A 14,767-nucleotide genomic window follows, 5' to 3' on the forward strand; every position below is an offset into this window, starting at 1 on the left:
CCAGGGGCAGGTTCCTTCCCTGAACACCTACTGTCGGCCTGACACCATCCAACATCACGACCACCTTACGAGGCAGGCCTAGCTAAGCCCATCAGACAGATGAAGAAACAGTCTCTGAGAAGCCAAGGGACTTGCCCAGGATCATCCAGCTAGGAGGCCGCAGCCAGGATTGGCATTCCCCTCCACAGCCAAATGCTGGTGGCCAAACTCGCTGCCAACAGTCAACAATGGCCATGTGCCATTTCTCTGCCCTCCCTCAGGGCTTGGATTTCCGGCATTCAGTCCCCTGCCTGCAGGTCCCCTTGTCAGTGAGCACCTGAGGTGGCCTGCACCGTTCCCGGGCTCTCTGACCAGGGTGGCCTGGTGATGGTGTGTACACACATGTGGATGCTACTGGCACAGAGTCGAGGGATCACTGTGTCCCTGCGAGGGAGCCCGCACAAGAGCTTCTGTCAATGATCCTTCATTAGTATCAAATATTAAAAGCCAGGGCTGGTTCCTGGCTGGGCCATGGTCCCCAGACACCCATCTTGGCTGGAGGTGGGCTGTGTCCAGCCAGAACCCAGCTTATCAGCCCAGCTTTATCTGGCCTGGGAGGAGCTGGGGAATCACAGCCAGGGCCTTGGCTCAGGTCTTGTCAACACAGGGAGGCAGCCGGGTGCAACGTGCCAGGAGGCCCAGGGATGTTTCATTAAGTCAGACCCTGGTGCTGGAAATAAAACCCCCAATTAAACACTTCCCCTCCCGGAAACCGCTGCTGCGTCTGTAATCAGGCTGACAGCCGCCCTTCCACGTGGGTGCAGCCACTCAGGGCTGTGGAGAGCTGCTCGTGAATCGATTAGCTCCTGCACCCTGGCAACGTGGGCGGCCCGTAAGGACTCTAGGGCCCCATCTTACAGATGGGGACACTGAGATTCAGAGGCCAGCCACGGCCCTCCACGGCGTGGTGGAATGAGGCTCAAATGAAGCCATCAGCTCAGGGTGGGGTGAAGGGTAAACACGCGCAGCATCATGCCTTTGAGAAGAAGTTCAGGCTCTGAACACAGATGCAAGTTCAAATCCTGGTTCTGCCTCATCTGTAAAATGGGAACCATAATGGCTTCCCGTGGGAAGTGACTGGTACACAGTAGGTCTTCGTGGGCCAGATAGTGGCATAGCTATAAAACACGGTGCTCTGTGAGGCCAATCCCCAGGGGAAGGTTTCATGTCTGTGTCTGGAGACCTCTCTGAGCACACTGGGCAAGCAGGAGCCCGTGATCTGGAGCTGGGGTGATGTCTCTCTCTCTCTTTATCATTCTGTCTCCTCTGTCTCTCTTGCTTAAAGAAGAAACAAATAAATAAATAGACTTTAAAAACAATCATCATCTTGGGACCAGCAGTGGCGTAGTGGCTATGTCGCTGGACTCCCATGTAGTCAACCGTGGCTTAAGTCCTGGACCCAGTGGCTTAAACTCACGCCAGCGCACGTGCATGCATGCCCAGGGTCCCCTGAGGAGAATGGAGGAGAAGGGATTGCAGCGTGGCCATCCCCCCTGGGGGGTGATTTCTCGCTTTCTGTCTCTCTGTCTCTCTCTGTCTTTCTGGCGAGCCCATGCACCCTATAGCAAAAACCTCTCCAACAACAACAAAAAAAAAATCATTGTCTCAGTGGAAAATTGCCTGCTTCCCCCACCCAATTCCTCAAAGGGGAGCCCCGAGGACTCTCCTGGGACCAAGCCTGGGCCTCGGTCAAACCTTGGCAACTTCAGCCTGCCGTAAAAGCTCCTGGGCTCAGGACCAGTAGTTGGCATAATGGCTATGTCGCTGGACTCCCATGTAGTAGACCACAGTTCGAGTCCCGGCCCCAGTGGCTTAAACTTATGCCGGGCGTGTGTGCGTGTGTGCCCAAGATCCCGAGAGGAGAATGAAGGAGAAGGGACTGTGGTGTGGCCATCTCCCCTGGGGGTTGATTATTCACTTTCTGTCTCTTTGTCTTTCTTGAGAGTGCACACGCCCTATAGCAAAAACAAACAAACAAACAAACAAACAAAACCTCTCCCCCCCCCTAAAAAGGCTCCTGGGTTTGACACTGCTTGGGAGGCACCTGTCAGAGTTTCCAAGAATTGTGAGTTGGTTATTTTAAAAGCATTTTATGACTCCCATATAATTAGAACTAAGCTAACACACAGGTAGATCAGGAGGGGTACAGCTAATGAGGCTGGCAGGATTTGCAAGGAGCAGATAAGCAGTTCGCGGGTACCTGGGGATATTAAAGGGCCCTCAGGGCTCTGAGGCCACCCGCTCCTCACACGGTTGTTTGCACCAGGCCTTTCCTTTGACCACCTTCCTTCCTTGACTCATCCGCCTCCCCCTCTGTGTGAACCTGAGTCCCCAGTTCCTAAATAACGGGGTCAGAAACCAAGGGTTTGTCTGGCTCCCCTGGGACACTGTGCAGCTCTGAGGCTGGAGCCTGCCCCATGTCCACCCTCCTCCCTGCCTCTGCATCCACCTGTTCTTGCAGGCCTGGCCCCAACGTCACCTGTCCCTGGAAGCCTTCATGATGCCACACACCCCGCAGAAGATGACTTTGACCACTCTCGCCACCATGGCCTCGGCCACCAAGCCAGCTCCTTCAGCCCTGCTGTGTGTGTGGGGTCACCCCTCCTCCCCAGTACACACAGGAACTGACACATCCCTGAGGTCTCAGGGGCAGCCCTACCTCCTGCTCAGGGTCCTGTCATTGTTCTGAATGTATCAGGTCATCAGAAATGTCATGATGTGTTTTTTCATGGTTTTCTATGCAAACATGTGTCATGACTTTTCCGACGACCCAATGATTCTTTCTGAAGTCACCCACTCTTCTGCACCCCAGAAGGCTCCCTCCCAGGACAGTTTCACTGGCCCCCTGCCCTCTTCTGGGCCTGGCAATGGGGGGGTTGTGCCGGTAGAACACAGAGGGGCTGGGGCGTTTCCCTCTGCTCCCTCCCCCCCTGGACTCAGAGACTTTGGCAGTGGCTCTCCCCACCTTTTGGGTAACCCCTCCATCATGATTCCAGCTGTCACGGGAACCGGGCCCCAGCCCCATCCCTGCCCTCTCACTTCTCATGTGTAAGGGCTCTAAGCTTTCCACCGCGGTAGTCTGAGGTGCTTTGGGTACCCCCCGGGCCCCTTAACCCTGCCTGGTCTCTGTAGGGGCTCTGCCATGAAATCCACCTCCAGTTCCCGGGGTGTTCTGTGCTGGGCTCCTGCCTGAGACAATGCCTGTCCTTCTCCCAGTCCCCATCCACCACTTTCACTGGCCCAAGAAAGCTCCCAAACTGGCCTTCCTGCTCCCACATGCCCTGGCTGGGGGGGTCGGGGAGCCCCAGGTGCCGGCCTCTGCCAAGGGAAGTCCAGGACAGGCCAGAGAGGGCGACTGCACTGCGGGGGCCCCGCGGTGGGTGTCCCTGCGGGTCCCTAACTCAGAGAGAGGGAGGAGGGAGGCAGAGTCGGCAATTCCAAGTGTCAAAAAAGGAGTAAATTAGCCTGGCAAGTGTGTGTGGGGGGGAACTGGCAGGGGGCCTGTGCAGGGGCCGTTATCTTCATGGAGAAAGCAATAAAAGCGTGTTCGCTCATAAACGGGCACCACCAGGACCTATTTCCTGCTCAAATAAAATTAAAGGTGATGGATGGAGCCGCCAGCGGCAGGCAGAGCTGGGGGCGGCTTAGCGCTGAGCCATGGGCCCTGTCCTGAGCCCGGCTCCCCGGGGTCTAGAGGCCCAACCCAGGCTCGCCTTTGGGAGGCAGAGAAAGCACGTATGCTTGGGGAGGTGGGGGAGGTAGGTAGCACGGGTGGAAAAAATGAACAGCTACCATTTTTCAAGGACCTGCGAACCTCTCCACACCTGCTCACTTGGCTCTAGCCCACCTTCCAGGTGAGCAAAGCAAGCACAGAGAAGTCTGGAACTAGCTGCCGCTTGCACAGCCAGACACACCATCTGAAGCAGAGCCATCAGACGGCAGAGCTCACAGAGAAGCAGGCGGTGTAGGCAGAACGCGGCTGCTGCCAAGGGTGTGTCCAGTCAGCAGACGCTGTCCAGGCCACTCACCTGTCTCCAGGGCAGAGCGCCAGGTACACACCTCCCCAAGCAAGCCTGGGGTAGCCATCAGACAGGCTGACTCTCAGACTGGTCCCCAGGTCTGCCACTTACTAGCTGTGTGAGCCTTGAAAAGCCACTTAGCACACCTGTGCCTCAGTTTCGTCATCTGGAATCAGAGCGCTTGCCTCAGGGGTTGTCGCTCGGTTTACATGAGTGTACGTATGCGCACTGCTTGCAACAGGCCACGGCCCAGAGCTGTGAGGGCCGCCGGCCAGCTCCGTGTCCCACCCAGACCCAGGCTCTCCCTCATGCACGATGGTGGAGAAGAGCCTCCACAGGAGACCTGCCTGGGCTCCATCCAAGCTGCTTCCATGTGCTGAGGGGACGCTCAGATGGGGTTCAGCCAGTCAGCTCTCTTTTTTAAAAGAGATTTTTGCTAGAGAGACAGAAAGTGAGAAATTGCCCCCTAGGGGGGATTCTCCTCTTGGGATTTTGGGTACGCATGCACACGTGCTGGCGTGAGTTTCAAAGTACCGGGTCCAGGACGTGAACCACAGTCAGCCACGTGAGAGTCCAGTGATGTAACCATTACAGCGTTTCTGGAGGGACTGCTCCCTCCAGGAAGAACCTCTGCCTTCCCCAAAACATGACCTCATGCTCACACTTGTGTAAAGGCCCATTTTTGCTTGATTAGAGGCCCCTTCAAAGCACAATGGTAAGGGAACCAGCAGTTAGCGTAATGGCTATGTCGCTGGATTCCCACGTAGTCGACCGCGGTTCACATCCTGGACCCGGTGGCTTACAACTCACGCTGGGCGCATGTGCGTGCGTGCCCAAGATCCAGAGAGGAGAATGGAGGAGAAGGGATTGTGGCGTGACCATCCCCCCTGGTGGGTGATTTCTCGCTTTCTGTCTCTATGTCTCTCTCTCTCTCTGTCTGTCTGGCAAGTGCACGCACCCTATAGAGAAAATCTCAAAATAAATAAATTAATTAAATTAAAATTTTTTTAAAAAAAGCACAATGGTAAGAGCACAAACTGGGTTCAAGTCCTGGCTCTGCCACTTATGATATCATTTCGAACAGGTGACTTCAACCTTCTGGGGCCTCAGTTTCCTCATCTTTACGAAAGGCATAAACATGTCCAGTTGTACAGATTAAGTGAACACCCTGCTTTTAGGAAAGAACTTTGCACCTAGTAAGTGTTCAACAAGTGTTAGCTATTCCTTTTTTTTTTTTTTTTTGGAGAGGTTTTTGTTATAGGGCGCGTGCGCTTGCCAGACAGAGAGAGACAGAGACAGAAAGCAAGAAATCACTCCCCAGGGGGGATGGCCACACTGCAATCCCTTCTCTTCCTTTCTCCTCTCGGGATCTTGGGCACGCACGCACACACGCCCAGCATGAGTTTTAAGCCACCAGGACGCGAACCGCGGTCGATCACATGGGAGTCCAGCGACATAGCCATTATGCTAACTGCTAGTCCCAGCTATTCCTATTTTAAGAAGTGTCTTTTCTCCCCTTATGGAGACTGTGAACTCTCTGTGGCAAGAGAGCTTGTCCTCCGTTATCCCCTGGGAGGTATAAGAGGGGAGGGGTGAGGAGCACATTGATTGTCCCTCCGGTCAGGAGTCCTCCTTTAGCCTCTGCAGGTCTCTGGGCCTTGCTGATTCTCCCACCTACCCACCACGCTTGTCTCAGTTCAGGGTGTTCTCTGCAGGGTGCGGTGAGCTGGGAAGGGCTGGGGACCCCCACCAACGCCCTGATCACCGCTCCTAGGAGGTGGCTGGTGTCACTGCCAGATATGGGCCATCTATTGGGTTGCTGGAAGAGTCCTGACACATTTTTCATAGAAAAACATAAAAATACGTCATGACTTTTTTGACATCCCAGTACAAACTCATATCATACATACGTACACATGCACACGCATACATGTGCTTGCCCCCCACCCCACCCACATATATCCCTGAGTAACGACCTCCCTGTGCCCTGCCCTCCCCTCTCCCCAGGATCTGTTCCCTCCTACTCCTTCCCTGCCACATCTTTCTCTTAAGTCAGACCCCGCACTTCCCCACCCCCCAACTCCTGCCAGCATGGCGGCCATGGCTCAGGCTACCCTGAAGCCCGCCCCTGCCCTCACCCAGGAAAGCAGGCTGACCACATCCTAGGAGGCCTCAGGCACTCTGGCGGGGGAGGGCTGCTTCAGGGGAAAGAAAGCAGGGCATTCCCACAGCCCCGTCGCAGCCTCCTGGGTACAGGCGAGGGAAGGACTTACCACTGCTGGCCCAGGGCAGGTACCAGGGGCAGCTGACGTTCACGAAGGAGCCCGGCTGTCCATCCGGCCAGCAGGCATAGTCGTCAAAGGTCCGGTTGCAGAACAGGCCTGGGGCGCGGGAGGAGTCTCAGCACCTCCCTGCCTGTGCCTGGCCATGGCCTTGCCCCTGCCCCTACCCTCCCCACCTCCCCTTCCCAAGGTGGAAGCTGCACTCCACTGACCTCAGCGGGGCACTTACTAGATGCTAAGCGCTTTCCCCACTCAGCAGACGCCAAAGGGGACTTGCCACTACCAGTCGTGGGAACTCAATTTCCTCATCTGTAAAATGGGGGTATTCCCCAGCCCTTAGGGCTTCGTTTGGATAGAGACTGTATGCTCTGTAGAGACCTGAATGAATTACGTGGGCAATAAACATCCCCATGGATCTATTTTTCAACTACACTTCCCAGATCTGAGGGAAATGGCAGCTCGTGGGGCTGAGACAACCTTTCTCCAGTCACCGCGTTATAAATCCAGAGTAGAGAATTGAACCCAGGCCCATCTGGCTCCGAAACCACCCCACAAACTCCCTGAAGCATGCACTCCTGCACGTATGTTCGTTGGGCCTTCCTACCACGCACAGGCTGGAAGGTGCTCAGGAGGACACAGTCGAATGGGCCGGGGCCCAGAGTCGACAGAGATTCCTTGGAGCAACTGAGCTGGGCTTGGGGAAACCTGAGAAGCCATGGCAGGGGTGGAGGGCTCAGGCAGGGAACAGCCTGGACAAAGAGACAGAGGCCCAGGGAAGGTCTGACCGCTCTTAGAGGCACAGGCCTCCCCGCCATGGACCTGGGATTCATTACAGCCTCTGGGAGTCTGCTGGGCAGGCGCTGAGCCGAGGGCCCCACCTGGACTCACCTGTGGCCGGGGGCGGAGCCTCAGTCAGGAAGTGCTGGCACTGGCGGCGGTACTCTCGCCATTTCTGCACTGTCTCCAAGAGGGACACGGTGGCACCCTGGGAGAGGGAAGGAGGAGGGGGCCCTGTGGGTCCAGCCAGCCCCGCTCCTATCCCCTCACCCCTACGTACAAGGCTCTTGTTTTATAGGGCCTCTTCGAGCCCCAAACGCCGCCAGGCTTTGACCTCCTCTGCCGGGGAGAGACCAAGTCGCTGCCACGTAAGGGCTCCGGATACCGGTACTCACTCGATGTGCCGTGAGCCCCCCACAAACGTCTGCTGAACTCGTGCTTTGGGGGGCCTGGTGGTGAAGGAGGAGGGGAGAGTGTGTGCTCGTTCACCGCCTCATCTGACCTCACCCGGGAGACCTCCTGAGGCCCAGGAAGGGCTTCCTTATGGCCACGGGCTCCCTCCTCCGGGGCCTGCCCAGGGGCTTCTCACACTTTCAGTCATTCTAGAAGAGGACCCACAGCCCAGGGTGGGAGACGGACTCAGTCAAAGGTACACAGCACCCAGGAAGCAGAGCAAGGCTTGGACCCAGGGCCCCCCATTGGAGGGCATGGGGACACTCAGTGCTTCAAAGCCAGGTGCCCACCACTCAAATTCCTCCAGCAAAATGCAGTCATTTACCTAGGAGGGTGACGCGACCCCTGGTGTCCCCAATAACACAACAACACAAGCCAAATACTCAGCCGGGCTTCTATCGGCCAGGAGAAGGAGCAGTCCTGAGGACATGAGTGAAGGGTCAGAAGGTTCCAGAACACTGAAGTCACGCCTACCACCAGAGGGCTCCACCTCCCTGTGAGCAGGGGGATGTAAACCCCAGTTTCAGATCAGGAAGAGAAGTGGCTTTTAGCACACAGACCCAAACAAACCCACCCCACTGAGACCAGTCCCTTCTGAGTGTCTTCACGCACATCCTTGGGGTAGACCTTGGGGCTGTGGTTCCTTTCCATTTCTTCACTTTTTCCTGAACAGCCTTAAAGATTATAATTTTATCTCATTTAGAGGCAACAGATGCTGGAATGACCAGAGAGCCCCTTGTATAAAGAGCCTATACATAATTTAAAACAAAATTTTACTTTTTGAAATGGCAAAAAGAAACTCCCACCCTTGACTCACAGTGTACCTAAGCACATGCTCTGTCCGGGTTCTGGGAATCCTGCCCTGGTCTAGGCCGGGTCCTGGTTTCTAAGACACTTCCCGCTGGGTGACACATGGGCTGCGTCCGCTCACAGCGCCATAGGAAGCCCCGGAAAGTGGCCAAGTCCAGGACCCCAGTAACATCTTCGGAATATGTGCTGAGGCTGCAGGGGGGCTACCCAAGAGGACAGAGCTCTTCTGAGGGCAAAGGCCAAGTGTATTCGTGTGGGAAGAAAATTAAAAAAAAAAAGAACAAGATAGGCCAGCAGGTGGTATGGTGGTGCAGGTGGCTGGATCCCACACGGCTGACTATGAGGTTCAAGTCCTGGACCCAGAGGCTTTAAAATCACACTGGGCATGTGTTCATGCATGCCCCAAATCCCAAGGAGAATGGAGAAGGGATTATGGCATGGCCATCTCCCTGGTGTAGGAAAGAAAGTGATTTCTGGTGAGCACAAGCACACTATAATAAAACTGGAGGGGAAAAAAGGAACAAGAAGTTGAACACCACTACAGCAGAGGGAGTGTGGTGACGCTAGCCACAGCTGAGGAAGTGGTCGTTCTCCCGAAGTCCTGGCAGGTCACCCCACCCACTTTTCCTTCTCCCTCTCCTCTCCCCCGCGGGGAGGTCTCTTCCTCCCTGTCCTGAGGGCAGCACCTGTGGGCGGTGGCCAGCAGAGAGGCAGGGAGCAGTGGCCCTGGGTTTCTGTTTCTGGGAGGAACGCCGGCAGGAGACAAGGTCAGCGCTGGGAACTGGGACAGAAGGTGAGTCTGGGCAGGGAGCGAGGGCAAGACGCCGTGGACGCTGGCCGTCTCCAGGCTGGGAGAGGGAGGGTGAGAGGCTAGGACACAGCGTGAAGGCCAGCCTGGGCCACCCAGCAGGGAGTATCGTACAGAGGGAGCCCTGTCACTGCTCTGAGCACAGCTATGGGCACAACACTGTCTTCAGCCCACGCTTCCTGAGGACAAGGCTGCATCTCCCCACAGACCGGGCTCCCCAAGGATGAGGCTGCATCTCCCCAAGGACAGGGCCATGTCTCCCCTCAGACCAGGCTCCCCAAGGAAGGCTGTGCCTCCCCTCAGACCAGGCTCCCCAAAGGAAGGGCTGCGTCTCCCCGGGCTCCCTGAGGATGGGACCATGTCTTCCCTCGGACCAGGCTCCCCAAGGACGGGGCTCCCTGGTACAGATGATAGGTGAAGGCCGGTCAGTGAGGCTGGGGGCCATGCAGTGGCACAGAGGCCAGGTGCCAGGTAACACAGGGAAGGGTGAACAGATCTGGGCTTAATGCTGGCTCCCCCATAAATGTGGCTAGTGATCTTGTGCAAGAGTATTAACTTCTAGTCTGAACTTACACACGCAAAACGGGAACACCAGCAGTTCCTCCCGACCCCACAGAACCGTGGCGTGGCTTGAGTTCGTGCTTAGAAGGGCCACTGGCACCTGGAAAATGCTGACTGTTTTGCCATTTAGGGGAGAGGGCCGATTGGAAGAGGGTGGCCTGGCTCCCTGGGAATCGAGGCCCCACCCCGCCCCCACCCCTAGGAACACAAACCCCCAGCAGGGGGAAGTAATACACTTTCCTGCCCAAGGACCAATCATCCTGCTTCCATTGTGGTTCTAGTCACAGCCACAGGGATGAAGAAGTGAAGGTGGGAGGAGGCTGGGGACCAAAGTCAAGGCCCCGCCCCTGCCCCTGCCTCCTCCCCATTCCATCCTGCTCCAAGCCTGGGTAGTGGGATGACAGGATGGCAGATGGCCCTGCACGTCCCGGGGCAGCAGAGCCGGTCAGGATAGGGGCTGGGTCAGGGGCCGGGGTAAGAGCGGCTGGCTGGTTTCAGAATCAGGACTTGCCAGGCTTCATGGGATCGCCGAGGAGGAAGGCAAGCGGAGACAAGGCCCAGGTTGGAGATTACAACGAGGAGAGGCCATCCTGCAGTTTCAGGGCTTTTTGGAGGACACAGGAGATGAGAAAGAGGATGCCAGGGGGAACGGGCCTGCTCTGCGGGAAAGAGCAGTGGACGGAGAGCCACAGTCCTTGGTTTAAGTCCCAGCCCTGTCTATTAACGTGGGACTGACGGGTACACTTCTCTTTTGGGGTCTTAGTGTCCACATCTGCAAAGTGGGCACATCATGCAGATAACAATGGTGACATTTTTCTTGTCGCAAGCCCTGTTCTACGGGAACGTAGCAGGCCGAAGGGCAGAGGAGCAGGAGGTGGAGGGAGTGGGAGCGCTCGAGGGGCGGCCTTTCCCTTCCTGTCCAGACTGCCCACCACAACAGGGCTTCCTCTTCTCAGGGCAAATAAGGACCAGGTTCTCTTCTTTTTTAGAGAGAGAGATTTTTGCTATAGGGCGCATGCACTCGCCAGAGAGTCAGAAAGCGAGAAATCACCCCCGAGGGGGTATGGTGACACCACAGTCCCTTCTCTTCCACTCTCAGGATTTTGGGCATACACACATGCATCGGGTGTGAGTTTCAAGCCACTGGGTCTGGGACTCGAACTGCAGTCGGCCATGTGGGAGTCCAGCAACATAAGCATTATGCGGTCTGCTGGTCACAGGTTCTTTCCTTTCACAGAACTGTTCTGGCTGAGAGAAAGGAGGAGAGACCTCTGACTCTCAGGGTCACTGAGGGAGGAGACGTGGGGGAGAGTCTCTCAGAAGGTACACAAGTGGCTCTGGGGGCCCCTAACTAGGTCTGGCCTGGCATCTCCTCCTGGCACTCCCCACCTCCTTCCTCTCTGTCGCCTCCCAGGACCACGCCTTGCATCACCGTGCCCTGGAGGGGCTGCCAGGCCCCTGATGACCCCATGTATTTCCCTTAAGGCTTCACTATCTGAATAGAGAGGCAGAGCTGGGGAAGCTGGAAAACGCACATTCGCATGGGCTCAGACCCTGCCCCAGACCTGCACTGTCACATCATCACACCTGCCCCCAAGGACACACCGAGTAGTGACATGATGACACCTGCAGGAACACACAGACACACCGAGCACCGTCTCCCACACACACACCCTCTCGACTGCTCGACTAGAGACACTGTCACACACATACACAAGGGACAGCCACAGAGACCCTCTGTTGCAAGCATGCTATCTCTCCTCCACACGGACACCTACCAGCACACACCCAGATGTGACACCAAGATGTCACGCTCACATACGGAGACCCTGGTGGACACACAGTCACAGGTTGAGATGTACACATGGCGACCCCCAGACTGCCACACGCAGGGTCATGTCTAAGTACACAGATTTGGGGACTCATACAGCCCACACCCTCCTCCCGAGGTCTGCGTCTCTGTCTCTCTACCCGTCCCCATCTCCGTATCTCACACCTGCAGAGGAATTTGCCTACGGGCCGAGTTCCCTCAGCGTGAGACATTTGAGGGCAGGATGTGGTTTCTTGGTGGCTCCTGCCCAGGCCCCCACCCTGGGCCGGTATCCGGGAGAGAGCCCTGCTCAGAACAAAGTCCACACTGGCCGAGGTGCGGCCCTGGACACTATCCACAGTTTCCCAGAGTGCAGCGGCCGGGGGCCTCCGCAGCCCCTCTCTGTCCCATCTGTGGCCTGGGGGACATTAGCAGATTCCCGAGGACAAACGGGTCAGCTCCCTCAAGTGACCAAAGCTGCCACTTCAGGTGCCAGTGTCTCAGTCCTCTGCATAATCGCGTGGCCCATATTTATGGACGAGGAAACTGAGGTTTAGGATGGTCACGTGTCCTACCCAAGATCACCAGCTGACAGCAGCCCTGGTATTGAAGCCGGCTCTGTCAGGTTATGCCTCTGGGTGTCAAAGGCTTGCTGTCTCCTCAGAAGACCAGCTCCCACGTGGGGGTCTCGGGGAGGTGAGGAATGGAGGAGGAGGCGGTCCTTCCCAGCAACGATGAAGAAGTGGCCTAGGGCACCTTTTCCAGAACTCAATTTGGCCATCCCCTTACGTGCAGGAGGCTGCTTCCAGCCTCACCAGCCTGACAGGTAGCAGCCCTCGGAGCTCTGCCACCAATCCCACCTGAGTAGGAAGGTGCCTGACCAAGAACCCGGCCCACTCTCTTTCAAAAAAATAAACTGCTCGGCCACCTTATATAGTAAATTCTTGTTTTCTAACTTTTGTCTCCCTCCTTGGTGACGTGAAGGGGCCAACTCTAGTGCTGTTGACCTCATAATCAGAAAAGAAAATGCTGGACCAAGAGTTGGCATAATGGCTATGTTGCTGAACTCCCATGTAGTCGACTGCGGTTCGAGTCCCAGACTGGGTGGCCTAAATTCATGCTGAGCATGCACACATGCCCAAGATCCCGAGAAGAGAATGGAGAAGGGATTGCAGCGTGGCCATCCCCCCTGGGGGGTGATTTCTCGCTTTCTGTCTCTCTGTCTCTCTCTGTCTTTCTGGCGAGCACACACGGCCTATAGCAAAAACCTCTCCCCCCCAAAAAAAAAAAAGAAAAAGAAAATGCAAAGTTCGCCATTATTTTATGCACATGCATTGAAGTGTCTTGGATTTTTGTTTTTAGACAGGGTCTCTACGTAGGCTCTTTCTACCTTGGTGTCCCAAGTAGCTGGGACGAAAGGCCTGCACCACTGCGCCAGGCTCTTTGGGTAGGCGGAGAATCAGTTCTGGCCCATGTGGCCTCAGTCTGTCAAGTAACAGCGTCCGCCAGCACATGCTAGCACGGCGGGCATGAGGTGTTGTGTATTACTGCAGTCTAACCTCAACGCTGCCTGCCGCTCAGATCCCTGCAGCACCCAGGATGCTCGGTGCCCCACAGTGAGAGCAACCTCCAGCGCTCCGTCCTCTGCTCAGGGTCTGCCCCCTCCCGTCCTCTTTCACCCCCAGGATACTCAGCTTTTTGCCTTAGCCTCAGAACTGAGGAATGAAGGGGGGTCAGGGGAAAGGGCAGGCTCCAGGAGCCTGAAGAGTCCTCTGGAAAAAGGGATTTGGGGGCCAAGACAGGCGGCTGCAGAACTTTCCTCTTCCCTCTGCTCTCTTCTGTTAGTCTAAACAGGATTGCAGACCTGGGCGGGATGGGGCTGGGAAGCAGAGCCTCCCACCCTCCTTATCCCAGTCCATACGGGCAGGTAACCATGAGAGGGGACTCGGGAGACAGTCCTTTCCTGCAGTCCTGGCCCAGGGAAGAGCCCCGCTACAGCAGGAAAGTCCAGACCTGGGGTGGAAGGGAGGAGGGTGTTTCTTGGAGCTGGACAGTAGCTGCGCAGGGGGACTAGAGGGAGAGGCTGGGTCTGCGGAAGAATGTGGGGGGAAGATGTGCCAGCACCTTAGCCCAGAGGCACGTCTGTCCACATCAGGATTCCCACCAGGGCTGGACTCTGCTCTTACAAGGCAATGGCCCCTCATCCCACCTCTCACTTGTTCTGGAACAAATGTCGAGGCCTACATAGGACTACTCTCCAGAGAAGTCTGTCCTTTAGGTCTGAGGGCAGGAATGGGAGGTGACGGGAAGAAGCTGTCCCCTGATACAGGACAGGACACCCAAGCCTGTGCCCCCTCTCTGTTCCAGCCTGTCCCTGAATCTCTGGATAATTCCCCTCTCCCCAAGCTGCTGACCTGCCCCAGCCCAGGGGCCTGCAGGAGAGGCAGGGAGGGCAGGAGAGGGGGTTGTGGGGGTCATCGTGGCCTGCTCTTGGGTGGCACCAAGGAGGTGGGGTGTTCCTGTATGTCCCAGTATGAGTATCAAGAGGGTCAGAATAGGGGGTCAGCAGAGTGTGTGGAGGGGGCGGCTGTGTCTCAGGGAGCTTTGAGCCTCCTGCGTGTTTGCCGCAAGGGCTGGGGGGGAGCACTCAAGTTCCATCTGGGAGGTCACCAGGAAGGACAACAAGCTGCCACCGCAGGGTCCCCAGGGCTATGAGTCAAAGGCAGTGCTGGGGTCTGGTGAGAGAGGGAAGGAGATGGGTCTCCACACGTGGGCCTCGCAGCTCTCCCGGAGAGCCTTCGGCGCCAGCTCAGGGGTGTCGGGGAGGCGCTTGAGAGGGTCTGGGCAAAGCGTGGGGTAGGGGAGTCCGGGAGGGGGCAAATGCCAGCCTGTGCCAGGGCTGCTGGCCTGGGCTGAGGCGGAGGCAGAGGAGTTGGAGAAGTGCGGGAGGAGGGGATGCGGCGCGGAAGTCCGCGCAGGGCGGCTGCGGGGCAGCTGGTGCCCGGGCAGAGGGGGCCGGGCAGCGAGGAAGGGGCGCCCCGCCGGGTCTGGGGAAGCCCTCCCCCCGCCGCACCTGGTCTCGGGACACCCAGCTCTCCAGTCCTGAGCTCCCCCAGGCGTCCGTTTGCCCCCGCCCGAGGTCGCGGAGTTTCGCTCAAGTCCCGGCAGCCCTGCCAGGACCCTGCGCCCGCAGTCGGCGGCGCCACCC

The 14,767-nt window shown here is 57.0% G+C and overlaps 1 protein-coding gene across 1 annotated transcript in view; it reads right to left on the reverse strand.

Annotated features, from left to right (window-relative positions):
- GLP1R (glucagon like peptide 1 receptor) overlaps positions 1-11,615 on the reverse strand; it is a 39,978-nt gene extending 28,363 nt beyond the window's left edge. The window contains 3 exon segments of the mRNA XM_027771885.1: positions 6,332-6,439; positions 7,229-7,351; positions 11,528-11,615. Coding sequence (XP_027627686.1) covers positions 6,332-6,439; positions 7,229-7,351; positions 11,528-11,615 — 319 coding nt within the window.
- Positions 11,616-14,767: the final 3,152 nt, after the last annotated feature.

Source organism: Tupaia chinensis, unplaced genomic scaffold (assembly GCF_000334495.1).
Source record: "Tupaia chinensis unplaced genomic scaffold, TupChi_1.0 Scaffold000238_1, whole genome shotgun sequence".
In the NCBI taxonomy this organism is placed as follows: Eukaryota; Metazoa; Chordata; class Mammalia; order Scandentia; family Tupaiidae; genus Tupaia; species Tupaia belangeri.